General features: G+C 36.6%; 1 protein-coding gene across 3 annotated transcripts; it reads right to left on the reverse strand.

Annotated features, from left to right (window-relative positions):
• Positions 1-1,455: 1,455 nt before the first annotated feature.
• LOC140771747 (kinesin-like protein KIN-4A) lies at positions 1,456-16,287 on the reverse strand. Of its 3 annotated transcripts, none has more exons than XM_073113401.1 (25): positions 15,547-16,287; positions 14,026-14,172; positions 13,773-13,922; positions 13,058-13,311; positions 12,358-12,545; positions 12,136-12,260; positions 11,789-11,825; positions 11,262-11,353; positions 11,029-11,139; positions 10,611-10,724; positions 9,818-9,905; positions 9,551-9,666; positions 8,893-8,991; positions 8,677-8,790; positions 8,471-8,587; positions 8,280-8,360; positions 7,177-7,248; positions 5,232-5,325; positions 5,118-5,149; positions 4,943-5,040; positions 4,743-4,838; positions 4,349-4,570; positions 3,394-3,556; positions 2,473-2,628; positions 1,456-2,385 (listed from the first exon to the last, which is right to left on the reverse strand). In XM_073113401.1, exons 1-25 carry the CDS (start codon positions 15,667-15,669, stop codon positions 2,149-2,151), a joined length of 3,126 nt encoding a protein of 1,041 aa, XP_072969502.1. In that variant the 5' UTR covers positions 15,670-16,287; the 3' UTR covers positions 1,456-2,148. The 3 variants fall into 3 exon arrangements, with proteins under 3 accessions (XP_072969502.1, XP_072969501.1, XP_072969503.1); XM_073113400.1 differs by having other exon boundaries at positions 9,551-9,669; XM_073113402.1 differs by lacking the exons at positions 13,773-13,922; positions 14,026-14,172; positions 15,547-16,287 and having other exon boundaries at positions 9,551-9,669; positions 12,358-12,508; positions 13,058-13,196.
• Between the last annotated feature and the right edge of the window lie 1,843 nt (positions 16,288-18,130).

Below are 18,130 nucleotides of genomic sequence, written 5' to 3' on the forward strand. Positions count from 1 at the left end.
TCGACTATAACTAGGACATAATAATATGAAAATTGTAGGGGTAGTTGGATTATTTATAATTTATTTATAATAGAAAATATTGGTGCTCATAAAACACTGTTATTTTTGAATGAAAAATCTTACAATTATACTTACAAAGAGGTAAGTTAAAATCTGAGTTACAACTAAGAGGGTAAGCCTTTAACCTTTCAGATGCCACTAAGAGTACTTAAAAGACTTTCTAATTAAACAACTAATACCTTTGCTTGGAATTAGTTTGAAATAGTGAGTTAAGGTTTTAAGTGTTTGGGATGGATGAAAAATCTACATAACAGTCTTCTTAATTGTGATGGATAGAAACAAAACAGGAGTTATTTATTTGCATCAGTTGTGCCAATAAACTAATATATGCAGTATTTGGTAGATATCTTCATCAAGAAATTAAAAAATGGATACATTTCAAAATATACAATTCATCAATTCTTAAATAACTATCTAAAAGCATTTGCACTTGAAGAAGATTTGGAAATTTTGGGTAAACAATTATGAGAATATTCCATAGCATCAAACTTGCAAACATACAACTAGTGTCTGGGGAGGGCTACTGTCTTGGCCTCATACACACAAGTAGATGTTTGTCCTCAAGCTATGTAAGTAAACAAATGCAATATCCAGACTGATGGGATCCAGCTAAAATACTTCTCACTACCTAATCAGATCCAACTCAGTGCAGCTTATTGACTCAGATTTTTCTTGTTCAGCTTCCACAACCAGCTTTGAAGAATGTAGTAGACTCATTCTATTTTAAGATTAGATATATTGGGGGATGAGATAATTATGTGTGAATAACTGATGCATTATCACTGTGAAGTCTTCTGTCTCTATCATATACCTTCAAGTTGCAATTAAGAATATATTAATAATTACACTAGGAGTCTAGGACCCCTTCAATTATTCTTCATTTTCACATAGATCCTTTCATTTATTTTTTTCACCACATTAACTCACCCACTATGTAAACCTCCCAAATTCCACTTCCTTTAGTTGTCCGTCTAATTTTTTTCCATTAAAAAAAGTCATGCAATTAGTTTTTGGATCCCTGAGGACTACTTTACCCTTATTTTCAATGTGTGTGTGAGAGAGAAGAGATGATAAGAAATATTATTAGATAATTGAGGGATCAAAGTTTCATCAAAAATTAAAAAAAATATATGCAATAATTAGTGTCTAAGTATAATTCATCCAAAAATATATTTCACAGCTTTCTCACGATCTCCTCATTGCAATTAGTAGCCCTCTAAGCCTAAGTGAAAAGATAACCCATTTTGATTTCCCATTATCAATTGACAGAGTATTAATTCCGCTGTTCCAGCCACACACATACATGTAGGAAGCATTTTATTTGTATTTTTCTGTTCTTGCTACTGGATAGAAGATAAGTTACATGCGAAAGTTCAGAGGAAATAATGAATCAAATACCTTCACAATACTTAGACTACATTAATATGATATATGAATAATCAATTACTCTTGTTAATTCACGAATACAAAAACAGTGGCACCTATAGAGCGCAAAGAGATGGGTACAAAAGAAGTATATAAAGAACTTCTAGCAAACCAAGCCATTGTCATTTTGACTTCTCACTTGTAGTAGAGATATAATCAGGGTAAAAAAAAAAAGGAGGAAAAATAGCACCACATCCAAACATCAAACATTGGCTACATCAGTTCCTTCATGTAACTCAACAACCTTTTAGAGGAGCCCAGCAATATTAGAATCAATTTACAAGCTGCTTCGACTGAACTTGAGCTTTAGACACCAAGCAATTAAGCTGGCTCACATCTCCTTATTTTGCCAGCTAACAAAATTCTTTACGTGTCGATGTCTTATCCTCAGCAGACTTAAACAGAAGCGTGCCGCTGATTATTTGCACAAAATCAAATCGCTGAGTGTTCTTCTTTATATGCATGTATACTTGTCTATGCTCAAAATTTACATTCCAAGATCCTGTTAAAATGTACAAGTTGATCTCGTGTCTAAGTAGAAAGCTCGAAGGAGATTTCATGAAGCTTACTTGCATCAAACTGTGTTGTTACCCTGTGAAATTAGTTAGCTGCATGGGTTGGGAACCGGTCAGATGACATGACATGACAAACAAAGAAGTGGTTTCAAACTACGTGGCGAAGTGGATGAGGTCTAGGACGAAGTGGCTGAGGTCTAGGTCGAGCCCTCATGATTGTTTCATCGCTGTGCCGAATCAACTCAGACAATTTCCAGGGCTTCTGCCATTTCCACTTGAACTGTAATAACCACTGATGATGACTCCTCTTCCATCTCCAAAGTTTTCCTGCTTGTCCAGCAACAGCAAGTTTCTTCCCCATTGGCAGCTGTCCAATTGGGATCATCTGAAGTACAAATAGCAATTACTTACTGCAAACCTGAAGAGGAAAGACATTCATATGAAAAAGCCAATCTGAAAGATGGAAAAGAACCTTTAGTGGCTGGTTATTGAATGTGGCACTCCCTTTAATTGGGCTATTAGCAATTCCTGGAGAGTATTTAAGCTGCTTCTGTGCTGGAACTGCAACAGGAGATAGTGGTGTGCTGGTTTCATCAGCACAATGCTTTACCGAACCATTTGAGTTGACCTGATAATTATTAATCAAAATTTTAAACAAGTACTTGCAACACAAGGAAAATCTGAAAGGTAAAAAAGATAAAGACTTTTAAGGAAGCATCATCTTGCTTCAATTTGAATAATTTTCTATAATGACTATTTTGTATACACATGTATAAGGCAAATAAATTTCTAACCTGAAGCTAATATTTGCCAGATTTCAGTAAGAATGGATCTAAAGGTAGATCTTTTAATGCACTGTGAGGTATTTATGTAGACTTGTGTAAGTCAAAGGCCTAGAGACTAGTTAATAAGGCATTTCATGTCTGAAAGTTTTTTCTCAAGCTTCAGATTTATTATTAGATTCAGATGCAAGTTATATCTGATGGCTGATGTAGGTTGTAGAGTTTTATGGCACATTCAGATGAACTTTAAATCACAATATAGAGCCAATGCCTTGTGGCCTTGAAGATAGAGCTAATGCCTTGTGGCATTTGCTTCAAGGTGGAAGCAAGCGAGAAAGAAGGGATGAATACCTCTTGCTACTTCTTTCCTGTCATGTGAGTTCCTATTTACTTTCCATATCATGCTTATGTGACAACTTAGGTAGGACATGGTAGTAAATATATTACCCAATGCTATGTGCTGTGACTAATGATGTTACTCTATACTATCAAACATATGACGATGCATTTTGATCATAAAATCTGGAGTTTATACAAAAGCTCACCAGAGATGATGTGGCTGCATTTTGACTATAAAATCTGGAGTTTAACATTAATTTACAAAAGCTCACCGGAGATGATGTGGCTAATGCAACGGAAACAGCTTGCTCCCTTAATTTTAGCTGCTTCTCTATTTCCCTTCTTCGTGCTTCACTATGTCGGAGAATACCAACAAGCTCATTCATTTGTTCTTTCATTTCCTTGATCTCAATTTCGTCCTCCCTCACCTGACATCTGTTTCCAAGGTGAATTACCATACAATAGGCTGTTAAATGCTGATTAAGAAGGATATGACAAGAAAACAGTATGCCAATTAAAGCAAATTGCAATTAGGTGGCAATTAAGACAAGGAGAAAAATTTAGGAGGACCATGGTATCAATACATGGAGGCATGGGTTGGCCAAGTGGCATGGGTCAACATACATTGGCATAAGGTAACATCTAGACATTTCCAGTATTAACAATGATGGGATGGTTAGTATGGAGGGTTGCACTGCTTTCTTTGGTGTTTTTGGTTATCAGACACGAGATTTAGATGCCAACGAAGTGGGTGCTAGTTACTATGTTACGGGAACATAGATGGTAAGCACTGTAAAAGAAGCAAAACTAGATTATAAGCAAAGAACTTAGTCCATGATACAGCCATTTAGGAAGTGTTGCCTCTGTAATCATTATTTAACTTAAATCCATGATAAAACCATTTAGGAAGTGTTTACCTCTGTAATCATCATTTTACATGCTCTAGTCTTGTACTAATTATAAACCAACATCCACATATATCAAGTAAAAAGATGATTTACGCAGATAGAAAATTATATAATTTTTCTACTATTTCTTTTGGAGGGGTAACTCTAAGATTACATTAACATGTTAATACTTACGGATTAACCAATTTATAGCAGTTTAACTAATTCACACCACTAGGTCAACATGCATAAAGGTTCAGAGTACACTGGAAGACTAACTGCAGAAATATACAGGAGAACTGAATTAATAACATGACAAGTAGAAGTTGAAAGGCAGAACCTTGCGTCAACTGCTAGATTGAAAATGTATTGAAGCAAGTTCTTCGCATCTCCAATTGATCGCAATTGATTCCACCGGCCACGTCCAGTGAATGCACGTTCTCTTTCCTCAGCCTCTGAAAGTTGAGAAGCCATTGCTACAAGAGTATTTGATGAAATGGTCACCATGCTCTCAAGTGATGCTATTCTGGCCAATCTCGCATTTGGTGACATGGTGGATACCCTGAAGAGAAACCAGTTCCCAGGGAAAACAGAAACTTTACAGAACTAGACCAATAGAATAGATGTTTCTAAATATTACTAATAAGACAAAACAAATTCAAGTCCTAGACAATAATCGATGAATTTGCAATAATGAAATGACAATTATCCAAATATAAATTCTAATTAGTTACCTAGAACTTCCATTCTTTCCTCTTGGAGGACTAGCTCCCTCATAAATTGCCTCTTCTTGCTTCAGAATAGAAAGCTCCTCTGCCAGTGCGGCTCGACTTAAATGGGGAAAAATATTGATAGAGTCAGGACAACTAAGATACAAAATATGAAATAGCTTAATTTTTTAAAATGAAAAACTAATTGAATTAGGATTACATACAGTTGACTTTGTTTCTCATATTCATTCCGCACTTCATGTACATGCACCATAACTTCAAGCTCCTGATCTAGCCATCGCTGCAGAGACTTTTCATTTATCTGAAGATTAACAAAGTATAGTTATTGACTTTCTCCTAAGACCAAATTCTTAGAAAAAAAAAACTAATATCATTTACCTGAGTGCTGTGAGAATTACCATTTGCAATGACTGCCAATAAAAAAATTGATAGTATTATTATAAATATCATGAAGTTAAAATGTTACTGAAGATGTCATAAAAGAAAGAATACCAGAGCTGTCACGTGCTGAAGATTTGCGAGCTTCTAGCAACTCTTTCAACTTCTTAGTGGCCATGGCAGCCTCTTCAGTCTTTCTCTGAAGAACCTATATCAGAAAAGGCTCTAACACTCATTAATTTTGATAATTTTGGTCAAATAGACTAGATAAAAGCAAAACAAGCTGAAAACCCCTCAGAGAATTCTGCCTAGAAACAATAATTATTTAAATCACTCCTTACTGTTTCCCTAAGCGGTCTTCGCTGGACATGTCTAAAGAAACTCAATTGATTTTACATAACTTATCCTCCATATGTAATATCTTAGCTTGTCTTGCTTCAAAAGTTTGTCGTAATCCTCTTTCAAAGCAAACCGATTCAGCTCGCAGCAAGTTCTAGGCAGCAGCAAGACGGAGCTTTCGAGAGATATTTCGAACGATCTAGCCATTGGATCGATGTGAAATTTGAATATATTGTAAGCCTAAAAGTAAGCTTTCCAACGAATCTAATATCTCAGAAAATCGAATAGCAAGATAGTGTTATGACCCAATTTGGAGGTATGTTATGACCCGACATGGAGAGGACTAGTTAGTTAGATCGAGTCATTTTTATTTTATTTCCTACATTGTTATTTTCTGCATTGAGCTCGGTTGAGCTATGAGATATTTGATTAGGTTGAGTCATATTAAATTCTGCACTATGTAATTGGGCTCCTTCGTCATGGGCCAACCTGACTTGAGTCTAAGGTAGCCATCAAATAGTGTGATGAGCACCGGCATTGGGGATATTGGAGAATTATCTTAATTTAGCTTTTACTAGTTAGCTCTCTCACTCTCTTTCTCTCTTATCCCTCCTCCTTCATCCTAGTAGCTGCTGCCAATCACCACCAAGGCGCCGACTTCCCGCCTCGTCAATCTAAGCCCCCTCACCCCTTTAAGGACCAGATCCCATCCCCCCCTTCTTACTCCTCTAAACCTACCTTCTACTACCTCTACCCACGGAATCCCCAAAAAACTCTAGAGATCACCTCAAGCTGGTTTTCCATTTTCGACCAGCGTCCAAGTTTTGATCAATATCTCACTATTTACCCATCTGATTCTCACGATCTTGGGTTCATTGGAGAGCTCTCTTTAGAGCGACAACATACCCAAATTTCAGGTCCATCCAACGAATAGATCAACCTGAATCGATCTCTAAAGTTCTGTCCAAAATCTATCTTAGCCCTAAACTAGTTCCACCATTGCCAAGCCCCTTCCACCTTCTTCACCAAGTTCAGATCACAACAAAGTTCTAGAGATTGAAGTATGGAGTGCTAGTTCGTTATATTATGGCTAGAGGATACAACAAATTAAGATTAGCTATTGCAAGATAACTATTAAATTTTACAAGAATCCAAACCACCCTTGATGTCCTAGAAATAACCACCAAATAAACACTAGTGAAGAATTAAAGATGTTAGATAACTAGTTGACGCAAAAATTTAAGATATAAATAATGAACCAATAATATATATCATGTCTTTAACATGACCCCTCACATGCGGCTTTTAATACTGCACGTGGACAAATAATAGATTATAGGATATGTGGCCCACCAAATATTAGAGAATAATGAATTAAAGCGGGCTTATGAGATTTGAACTTATGACCTCCATAAAAACTTTTTTTGATAACATGTTAGATAACTAGTTGACCCAAAAGCTTATGTTGTTAAGCAATAAACCAACAATGTATACCATGCCTTTAACAAATGACAGAAGTTATTCGACAAGGTCAATTGTTTTGATTCAGTGTGATCTCATGTGGTATTTATGCTAATGTGTGATCTTAAAGAGAATGACAAGGAGAAGACATCATCAATAACTAAAAGTGAAAGTCACTATGATAAACCCTACTTGGGTAATTATAACAACTTATAATGTAATATAAAAAAAATACTGAGGAGGATTTTTTAGTTTTTACCATTTTTTGTCGCTGATTCAGTGCCTGAAGCTTATGCCGTTCATACTCATTTCTCCTTCCCTCTTTCCGTAACTGTTAGAGCAAAGGCATCAAAGTTCAGTTTATGAACTCTTAATTTCAATACTATCTATAAACAAAGATAATAAGAAGTGAAACGTAAGTTAATGAGTACATAATAAACAGAATGTCTAGAGGCTAACAGCAATCTGAACAGTACATGATATCTATGTAACTACGAAATGAATACCAAAGTATCTTTTCTCCATTTGATTTGAAGAGTACAAAATGAAAACATGCTATAGGTGGCATAAGATGAAAGACATCTATTTGGAGTCACATATTAGGTCCACTCTTAAATTAAAAGAAGGTTATGGAGGGTTCCCAACCTATGCTTTTGGGTTAGAGTTAGATTCCGTCATGTTTTTTTAATCGTAGATTCAGTAAGATTAGACATCTTGTTAGTTTATGATTTGGCTCCATGGTTTTCATAAGCAGTTGGTGTCAGAGCTTTGATCTGAGGTTGGGATTATGTGCTGATGAACGATTTGATGAAGATGCCCATTAGGCAAGAGCAGATTGAGCTAATATCATATTTGATGTGATCTCAGGTGGTGAAGTTGTATACATGATTTTTCGCAATAATGAGTTAAGATTTGCACCTATTTGGGTTAAGAAATGAGCGCTAGTCAGTTTGGGCTATTACCCATAGCACACTTGCGCTGGTCTCCAATCCCTAGATCACTCCAATGTAGATGGAGTGGATCTGGGAAAAGGTGGAGAAGGCTACTGCATGATCAACACCACTTTGTTCCTCTCTCCTTTGGGGGGTAAGAATTCTCTTTCACACACATGGTCATCTTAGGGAAGAAGCAAAACCTTCAATTCCCAACAAGAGGAGTCCATTTGTGAAGAAGATGGCATTTCCCAGGTGTCTTTCTTACTCTAGACAGATAAGATTGATCATCCCACTAAGAAAACTTACTGACCAACTCCAATTATTATCATTCAGATTTAGAATCTATATTTGGAGAACAATTTGTTGCTTTTTGTTCATCACATTGTACTTATTCCATCAGTAAACCAAAGGAAAGAGTTTTACGCACCTGTAGAAGTTCCTTTTCACGTGAAGCCTTCCACTGACGGAACTGCTCTGCCTCTTGCTTTATTTTGTGTTGCAATTGAACCTACAGATAGGAAGAAAAACAGTTAACCAATGTAGATTAGTTATAAAATAATCTGATCTCAAATAAATGAGAGAAATTGAAATAGAAAACCGATGTTGGAAGATGATGACCTTTTGTGCCTTAATAGACTGAATTTCTTCTTGCAGCTTCTTTGCTGCCTCATCACTCCTTTGTTTTTGCTTCAAAAGCTGAACTTGGTTTTCTTGCTTCTTTTTAAGATCCAGAATCTTAAAGATAAATATTTCAGAAATAACTTAGTGCCAGAGCCAGAAGGGCAGTATTACATTTTTAGCAATTCATTGAAAAACCTATTCACCTGAGCTTCAAGGGACTTCAATTTCTGCAAATGGATATCTGGCAACTTGTGTACCTGCCCATCTGAGGTAGCAGCAAGGCTTTCAACTTCAGCCAACAACCTGTCCCTCTCTTGCTGAAATGTGTTTTACCCGTCTTAATTTTAGATGTAAAAGGAGATAAAAGTAAAACTACAAGGATGGAAGTCAATATAAAGAAAATGAAATGCTAAATAGACCTGCACAACTCTCTTTTCTTCTTCCAGCTCCATGACTTTCTTTCCAAAATGCTGCTTAAGAGCAAGAGTGTCAAATCCTCCAAACATTTTCATCTCAGACTGCAAAAGTGAGGGAAATCTTAGTTAGCAGCTAGAATATCTAACTTATATATATGTAATATGAAAGAGAGAGAAGGAACTGAGGGTAACTGATGCTTTGAATTACTTCATGTAGTAATATATTAATATATAATCTTCAGGAGTATAAAAATTGACAGGAAGTATTTTCACTAAATAGATTCACATGATGAGAACCGGAATATTATTTTTCTGAATTGGTCTGACTTACTGAGCCACTCAAGCTGAAAGAATAGTCAGACCATATTTGATCATGCATCCATCAAGTTACATAGAAATGGAGAAAGCTTAATACATTATATAAACAAGCTGAACTGGAACCAGATGTTCCATAAAAAAAAAGATGTAAGTGGTGAGCTTTATGAGCAATTACAATCTTCTGTTTATTCAATCAATATGGTTTTTCTGCAGAGAAGGTCAACATAGTTGGCACATTAACTGTGACATTTTCATCAACCTCATGATGATATATTCACATAATGAATGTCATGATGCATTCAAGTAATGACATATAGATAATTGCTGGAATTCTAGAGATCACCTCCTTTTGTTCTAATCGTCTATTTAGTTCATTCAATTCTTTGCCCATGGTATCTTGCAACACTGTGTATTCCCATTCTATGGCTACTTCATCATCAATTTCCTTAGCATTATCACCTGCTGTGGAAGAAATGCATTTAAATAGTTACGAAATGCAATTAGAAAAATTCCAGGAAAGCTACAAGATGAAATTTCAAGCAAAACCATATTTAAATGGTCAAATCATCCGAGTAGCTAGTAAGAAACCTCAAAGGTTCCAAGTGAATACCTCTTAGAGTATCAACCACTTGGAAATTGTACGACTCTGTACTTTGCAGGCTCCTTTTCAGCCCTTCAGCTTTTCCAATTCCACCTTTCTGAAATATCAAGCATTAACAATTTTGTTAAGCAAGTTCTCTAAATAGTATGCCCTCTACTACTAGGAAGTAAGAATTTAACTGACATGGGTTTCTAGAATGACAATAGAATATATCAAAAATTAATTATTTAGGATCGGCTATAGTGCTATACAGATTATTTCTGTCCCCATACTAGCCTCCATTAGTCTAAGGTGTGTCAGGTCTTTTCAACCACTTCCATCCAACTCTTTTTGGCCTGCCCTAGCTCTTATGCCACCTACAACTTGGAATGGATCATTCTTCACTGGGGGTGCCCATGTATTATCCATTAAGCTCTAGACATTCCCATACCATCTTGAATGAATTTCTCAGATCATATTTTAATTGACACTACTCAAAATTGATATGGACATACTTGTTATTTTGATCTTTTCATCTAACTTTACTACATCTTAACATCCTCAACGCGATACCAATCAATTACACGAGTTTCATCAGATATATGATAGTCCTACTCATGAAGCATGGACGCCTTTACAGATTGTCTAATACTTTTTCCTATTTAACTCCTAATTCATCTATTCACAGTCCAAAGGGCCTAGCGGAAAGGAGGTTGTTTTCTGTAGATTTACAGCTAACATGAAACTATTGTCAAGGAAACTACAAAAATTATGCTTAAATAAGAAAAGGGACAAAAAGGACCACAAGCACAAGTAAACATACCCGAACATCTGTTTCACAATGATCAGGGTGACCAGATTGACTGCGGTATCCATAGAGCTCCCTAGAAAGATCCTTGTTCGTCGCCTCCAACCAAGAGATCTTTTCTTTGAGAACCTACAGATAAGCATTCATTTGAGGATGTAACTCCGAAAGAAAGTTCCTTTTACTACATGCAGATCAATAACAACATATGTATAATTCAATACAGTTAAATGAGCAGAAAATTCCAAGCAACATGGTCACATAGTAGGTTAACAAGAGATTTTGTATTAATTCATTGATAGTTAGCATGTTGGCAGCAAATCAGAAAGGCTTCCCAATCCCTTGCATGGTGGATGCGGACAATATAATGTGTGTGCAGACGTAATAGATGTCTGTTAAGGTGTTGTACATAGCTCTTTAACAGATAAGTCTTAACCTGAATTTCGTCAGATGGAGCTCCTCCACGAGCAGAAACAAGCTCTGCTTGCAAGTACTCAATCTGCTGGCGCATCCTTTGCATCTCATCAGAGATTGGATTTCTATTTACCTGGAAAATTCAAAAACATTGGCTTAAAGATATGCAGAATGAACTTTATACATAAAATGAAAGTATAGTTTCTTCATGTAAATGCTTTAGTTCATAAATTTTCAGCACAGTGACAAACTTACAATGGGCTTATTCTGGATGTTGCGAGCACGATTAGCATATTTCAGCGTGTTTAAAGTTTCCTCAGCATTAATATCTGCCGGGCTGATACAGGCTGGAAGAGAGAATGATACTAGAAGTTAGAGTGTAAAAGAAAAATAAATCAAAAGTACAGGTAGCAGCTTAGTTTCATTTTTCTCATTCTTTGAGCATTATAGATAACTGAAAATAAGTTACAATTAAGCATAAATTTAAGCATCACGGACATCTGCCTGTGCTCAAAACAGCTTCCTTGTGTTGGTTGATAGAGAAGAAGGTGGAGGTAAAAGGAGGAAAAGAGAAAAGAAGAGAAGTTTCCAAGGAAGAGGTGTATGGTAATCTGGCGAAGAGAATTAACACCTTCCATGGTTACATATTAATATAGAACTCGACTATCCTAATAAAATGGGTAGTCTTGTCCTCTTGAACTCGACTATCCTAAAAGTCTGTACAAGTGAAAAGGCTCCAAATTCAACCAAATGTTCAGTATAACAGACGAGACTTTTCTTACCTATCATTACAGTTCGGCTATTTCCACCAAGTGAGTCCTGCCAAAGATGAAGTAAATATATAATTAGGTGAATAAGACCCTTTTTGTCTATTACAGAAATAATAGACCACAATTCAAAAAGCTGAGGACAAAATAGTTTCTTCAATGTGGAAGCACCTAAATGTTACATTTCCAATTCTTCCAGCATGCAAGTTCCGGGAAACAACAGGGATGTTGTTCTATGAACCTAATTAGTATTTAAGCATGTGGAAGGCCTCTTGCTAAACTTTAATTGATTATTTATTATCTAATGGGTCCAGTACATCAACTCTTGTAACTTATCATTGAAAAGAAACATAAGATCCAACCTGTAGAAGGCGAGTAAGTTTGCTGTCACGATAAGGGACATGAGCACCTTCTTTTCTCTTCTTCTCATCTCCAAGAGCACTTATGACATTGCCAAGAGCTAGGAGTCCCTTGTTAATATGAACACCTAATACCAAGAATACAGGATTATGGGGTTAACGGTAATATCCTTTTTTCAATCTAAACTAAATAGTTGGTCCAAATAAAGAAATAAAAAGTACTACCTTCCTTGAACCGAAGACCATCTGAACCAGTCCTCTTAGCACGTTCGGATCCAGCAAGATCTACTAAATGGAGCTTCGCACAGAGATAGTCTTCATTTATGTCCTCAATTGGGATACCATCTGCAGTAATAATTGGATCGAGTTTGCGCATCTGCTCCAATGTGATTGTGAAGATGGCATGGGAACGACTATTACATGATGAAAATAAAAAAAAATTTAAAAATATGAGAAAAGAAGCATTAGCCTCCCAAGCTTAGAATGCAAATATGCGATTCTCTAATCATTATTTGGTTTCAGTACTATAGCTGGAAGTAATTAGATCGACCAAAAAGGGAAAGGAGTATCCTGTTTCCAGATTATCTAGAGTACCTCATGATAGTATAAAAAGATCCAGCTAAAAAAAAGAGGAAAAAAACAAAAAACAAAAAAACAAAAAAATCATCACTGTGAGGCCATTAATGAGGATAGATAACCTATCATTTAGAAAATGAAATGACTGTGAAAAGAGACATAATATAATACGCAGCTAGTGAGTCTTTGATAAATCACTCAAGGTGACTCACTCTGTAACTGTGTTTCATTTTCCTGAATGAGAAAAGAAGTCATGTGATACTGAACCTTGACATAGTATATGCATGTTGTATATGAAAGTGAAACAAAGAGGATCTAGGTACCAAGAATACTATATCACAGCAATTACCTTGACTGGTTGTTCATGTTTGTACTTCCGGTTGCACGATTCAGCGAACCCTGCTCCAAGCACTCAGCCATTTCCTTTTGGGTGCTAACATTGATTTCAGTTGATCCAGCAAGTGTTATGACACCATTTGACGCCTCACGGATTTGTACTGGAGGTTTCCCTGGTACTGTAACTTTGCCTACGTGTCCATTGCCATTTTCAAGTTTGCCAACAGATGCTGGTTCTAGCAAGTCTCTCACCTCTTCTTTCAAAATCTTGGAAAAATGAAATTCAAGTTACATTACATGGTAAAATGATAAAAACCTTGAGCACAAATGATGTTAGATCATCGATAAAATTACATATATTTACATTGCAGATAACAAAAGGACACAGATTTGTCATTATAGATGTTAAATTGATAATCAGATTATGATATGATCTCAAACAGTACTATTAAGTGCTTTTTTAGGATAAACATCTGTGAGTATATTTGGTCAAAAGGAGATTTACCACTAGGTCCTTTCCGAGGAACCCCATAAGTAAATATCTTGCTTCACACAAAAAATTTCTGATGACAGATAAATAGATATGCTAGAAAATTCATCACAAGGTCTTTGACTCCCAAATTTTATATAATATTTCCCTAATGATAAATATATCCCTGTGACATAATAAAGAGCAGTAGGAAATTCTACATACAGCAAGAGCAGGAATAAGCTAGCATCTCTTGTACCTCAATGAATGAAACGCGCAACTGGAACTCTACTTGATGCTTCAAATTCTCAATCTTCTCAAACAACGCATGCATTGCTTGGGGAATAAGTCCAGTATAAGAACCTTCCCTGCATGCCGTTCCCATGGTGTATGTTTTCCCTGATCCTGTCTGTAGCACATTACAATGTGAGATGGTGTAAGGTATCGGGAGACCAGCTTCCAGGACAAAATCCAATAAGGATGGCAGATAAGCATGAGATAAAGTACTCCACCTGTCCATATGCGAGAACAGTCGCATTATATCCTTGGAACAAGCCATCAACAAGTGGGGCAACACATTCTTCAAACATGGCAGATGATGGAGAACCAGTACTCCCATAGACATGATCAAAGGTGAAAGAATGAGCGCCAATTTGGACCTGCATAAGAATAAGATAATCACAAAATCAAACATTTCAAGATTGAACTGAAGATATGTGTAACTATGAAAAATCCTTAAAAACAATTGAACTAGCAGCACCATCTAAGAATTGTTTATCTAATTATTCAAGACCTTGATTGAAGAAACTAGACTACCCTTCCCTCTAATTTGAAGCATAGACCTTCTTTGTTGAAAAAGATCTATGATAAGGGTGTGAATCAAAATATTTATCTTTGCAGCAGTGATGCTTAAGAGTTAAGATAAAATGAACTGAGGATGTAAAAGCATTAGCTTTATTATATGTCTTAGTGCACAAGGTTTGTATATTGTACCATAAAAATCTGGCCAGAAAAAAAGAAGTAGAAATTAGCACACTACTGTTTCCTCTCAAGCTTGGATGCTGTCTGTTATCTTTGTAGATTAGAAATCTGTGGATTACATATACAAAGTTTATATTCTAAGCTTCAAAATTTCAACTATTTCCAAATGCCTATGTTTAGACAGGATCATAATCTTATTTCAACTAAATGTTATATGAAATTCCGTACCTAAAATTTCTAAACAAAACCTGCAACTTGGAACTTCTGGTGATGGGAGGACCAGGTGATGTATTTCGTACTTGTCTATGTTAGTATAGATAGGTACAATTTGAGATGACCGTAAAAGAGAATGCATAATTATTTTGACTAAAGTTCTACGAAATCTACAGCTCTAAAGCTAAAGTTCAAGCAAAGAACTGGACACTCAGAATACCATGATCCACAGATGAGGTTGACTAGTTCTAACTCTAGCTGCAGTGCCCACGACATGCATTATCAAGTAGGTTATCAAGATGCAAAAGAGGCAAAAGTGATTAAAGGCCAGTCATAAATTCAGGTAAAAGTTATCGAATTTGAGAGACTTTTACTGAGAATCCTCAAAACAGGGACTGGTGGAAAATTTTATGAAAAATTGGTACTTTGTCCTCCTCCCATAGAGGATCGCAGAAACAAAAACTAGAATAAATATTGATAATTCAAAACATGAATATAAGAAAAGTATCTAGGATTCACAAAATATAAACAAACGGCAGTGGAACTTCCAACGAAGAAGAATTCTTGCACCTTGACCTCTAGGGGAAGACGAGCTTCTCCGATTTGATGACCAATAATCACTATTTCATCATGCTATCTAAATTGAGAAAGATTGTCACTGCTTTGCCAAATCCCACTAGAGATCTTCCACCCAATTCATCACAAGAAGCAAAATCCTCTGCTCCACATGCAAAAAAAGATCTTTCCTTTCTCCCTATTCCTTTCCCATATCCTAATAAAAGAAAAACTAAATCCCTAGAAGACGACGGTGAATCCAAACGGGTGGAGATGAAAAGAACCTGCGGCTTCCCGGGGACGACGGCGACGCAATCCTTGCACCCCTGCAGCTTCTCGTCTCCGATGAGCGGCCTGATGTGGACCGCCACCTTCACACAGCAATCCTCCCCGTGCTCCATTGTCATAATTGCAAGAAATCAACCAGAATTACACTCCCAAGACCATCAAAATCTCCAATAAAACGGCAAGATCTCCCTCAAAAGGAAAGGGAAAAAAAAAACTTTGACAGACCCAATAACGGGAAACAAATTTGGGAGGCCGAGAAAGTGATGGAATGAGAGGCAACGGTATTGCGATGGGTCTATTTCAGAAGGCGAAAAAGATAGAGAAGGAGACGGTAAAACTCAAAAGCAGAGACAGCCACACCACCACCACCAACAACAGCAACAACTAACAACTGCTATAATTCTTGCTTGGACTTCACTGCAAGCACCTGCAAACCAAACGGGAGTTGGAGAAGGAGTCGATGGTGGTGGAGGAGAAGATTAAAAGGGTTTGGTGCTGGTGGTGAGGAAGGTGGTGGTGAGGGTGGTGGTGGGAGAGGAGCAAACTTGAATAATACTCTTCCCCAAAATGACCCTCTCCTTGTTCTTGGAATTCTCTCCCAAATAGGTTCTTTTTTTTTCTTCTTCTTTTGATTCGAAGGAGGAGAAGGAGGAGGACTTTGGAGTTTGGAGAGGGGGAAGGGGAGGTGAAGTGAAGGTGAAGGATGCGCTTGGATACTGTTTATTACCGCTGTCCCTGCTACAAAGACATGGCATCTTTCTTAGTTGGTATATAGATTATAATTAGTGTTAGATTAATGGTGAAATGCGATTTGTTTAGTGGGAGGTATAATGCATTACTGCTGTTATTATAGTAAAGTTCTCATTTATTTATTTGGTAAGAGATGGGGTTTTGGTTTGCCTCTGCAGTGGCTTTTATGTCTTTTGGAGGCTTCGGTCCCCCCAAGATGGATTCTTTTTCTTCCTTTTCCTCCATTGGGTTCAGGGATCAGCAGTCAGGACTGGCCCCAAGTCCCAACTCTCCATATATATATAATTTTATATATTTCTGTTAAGTAAAGAGCAGTTCTTAATTTAATTTTCTTTTCTAATAAGGTCTCAGCTGATAGATAATGATAGAGTTAATCGTTTATTATTAAGTCACCGGTTATTCTAAAAGCTTCGGCTCTCTTGACTCTAATATCATGTTAACTCATCGATTACTCTAAAAACTTAAAGTATTAGAGAACAATAATCTTTATATTTTATATTTAAATAAATTTAATAGTTTGTAATATCTAAGTATAATTAACCCAGACTGTGTGTGTGTGAGGGAGAGAGAGAGAGAGAGAGAGAGAGAGAGAGAGAGAGAATTGGTTGGTTAGTGGATTTAGTTGTAGAATTGAATGAGAGTAATGGGTATTTCATTCATGTCGTGGCCCAGGGGGCACAGTTGGACGGACCAGAATATGTGGGACTACTTTTTCCTCTGATGCTCTCCATCGCCATGAGCCATCACTTACTTGACAAGAAGACGTGGGCCCCAATGATATATACACATTTATAAGGCAACAAAATGACCATTCTACCCCCCTCACTATATTTTAATTTTTAATTTTAATTTTTTTAACCATCTCTCTATCTATTTATCAATCTATCTGGGTGAATCAAACTTACCAACTTCATCGAATATTTTTATTTTTATTTTTTTGGCCATATCACAATCTCACCTTAGGTCCAAAACTCTCCATTAAAATATATATTCTCTCAGTCACTAGTCATTAGTCAGAATAATAAAAAAATAATTAAATAAAGACCAAGATGCACTTTCTTTATTAGCTTAACATCTAGTGTTCTTTTATCTCAACGTCTCTTTTATAGGTATACTAAAAATAAAATTCACTGTAAAATATATTAGCTCTTCCTTTAAGGATGATAATATGGACAAAAAATAATATATAATTATTTTTTTTGCACCAATCATGTCAGTGTTCTTGTGTATCAATGGTAAAGGGTGAACTTAGAACTATGGCAATGCTCATATTATTGATGGAAAATAAGAAGAAGAAGAAGAAGAAGAAAGAATGTGGTTAGATAGGATGACAGATCTACCCCTGCATGGATGGCAGAGGGAAAAGGGCCATGGCAAGTGGCAGTGGGCATTGTTCCCTTCTTTATTGCATGGGACAGCTGCACAAAATAGGACTTTGAGGAAAGAAGAGTCCTTTAGTTTAGTACAGCTGGGCAAGCTGGTCAAGCCAAACCAAACTAAGCCCACTCTCTCTCTCTCTCTCTCTCTCTCTCTCTCTCTCTCCTCTTCTCCTCTTATCCCAAGCAATGTTAATTAATAATGATAATGATAATAATACCTAATCACACCACCAGGCTCATCACATGCATGCTAGGTTTAGGTTATATGTGGGTATGTATGCATGCATGCAGTTGGTTGGAGGTGGGCAGTGGCTTTGCTCCATGAGAGAACATGCGAGCATGCCTCTGGAAGTTGGGAGAGAGATGTCAACATGCCTTTCTCTCCCACTTCCTGTCACTCTCACTAGGTTCCAAAGTCTCCCATTTCTTCAGCAAGAAACTATGGAGGAAC

This window comes from Typha angustifolia, chromosome 12, assembly GCF_048772165.1.
Source record: "Typha angustifolia cultivar Huaian chromosome 12, ASM4877216v1, whole genome shotgun sequence".
NCBI classification, from domain to species: Eukaryota; Viridiplantae; Streptophyta; class Magnoliopsida; order Poales; family Typhaceae; genus Typha; species Typha angustifolia.

Coding starts and splice junctions, on each gene's coding strand:
- LOC140771747 (XM_073113400.1), bottom strand. CDS start 15,669: ATGACAATGGAGCACGGGGAGGATTGCTGTGTGAAGGTGGCGGTCCAC. Junction 13,312..13,772: donor TGCGCGTTTCATTCATTGAG/GTACAAGAGATG, acceptor CATTTTTCCAAG/ATTTTGAAAGAAGAGGTGAG. Junction 11,354..11,788: donor TAGCCGAACTGTAATGATAG/GTAAGAAAAGTC, acceptor TCTCTCTTCCAG/CCTGTATCAGCCCGGCAGAT.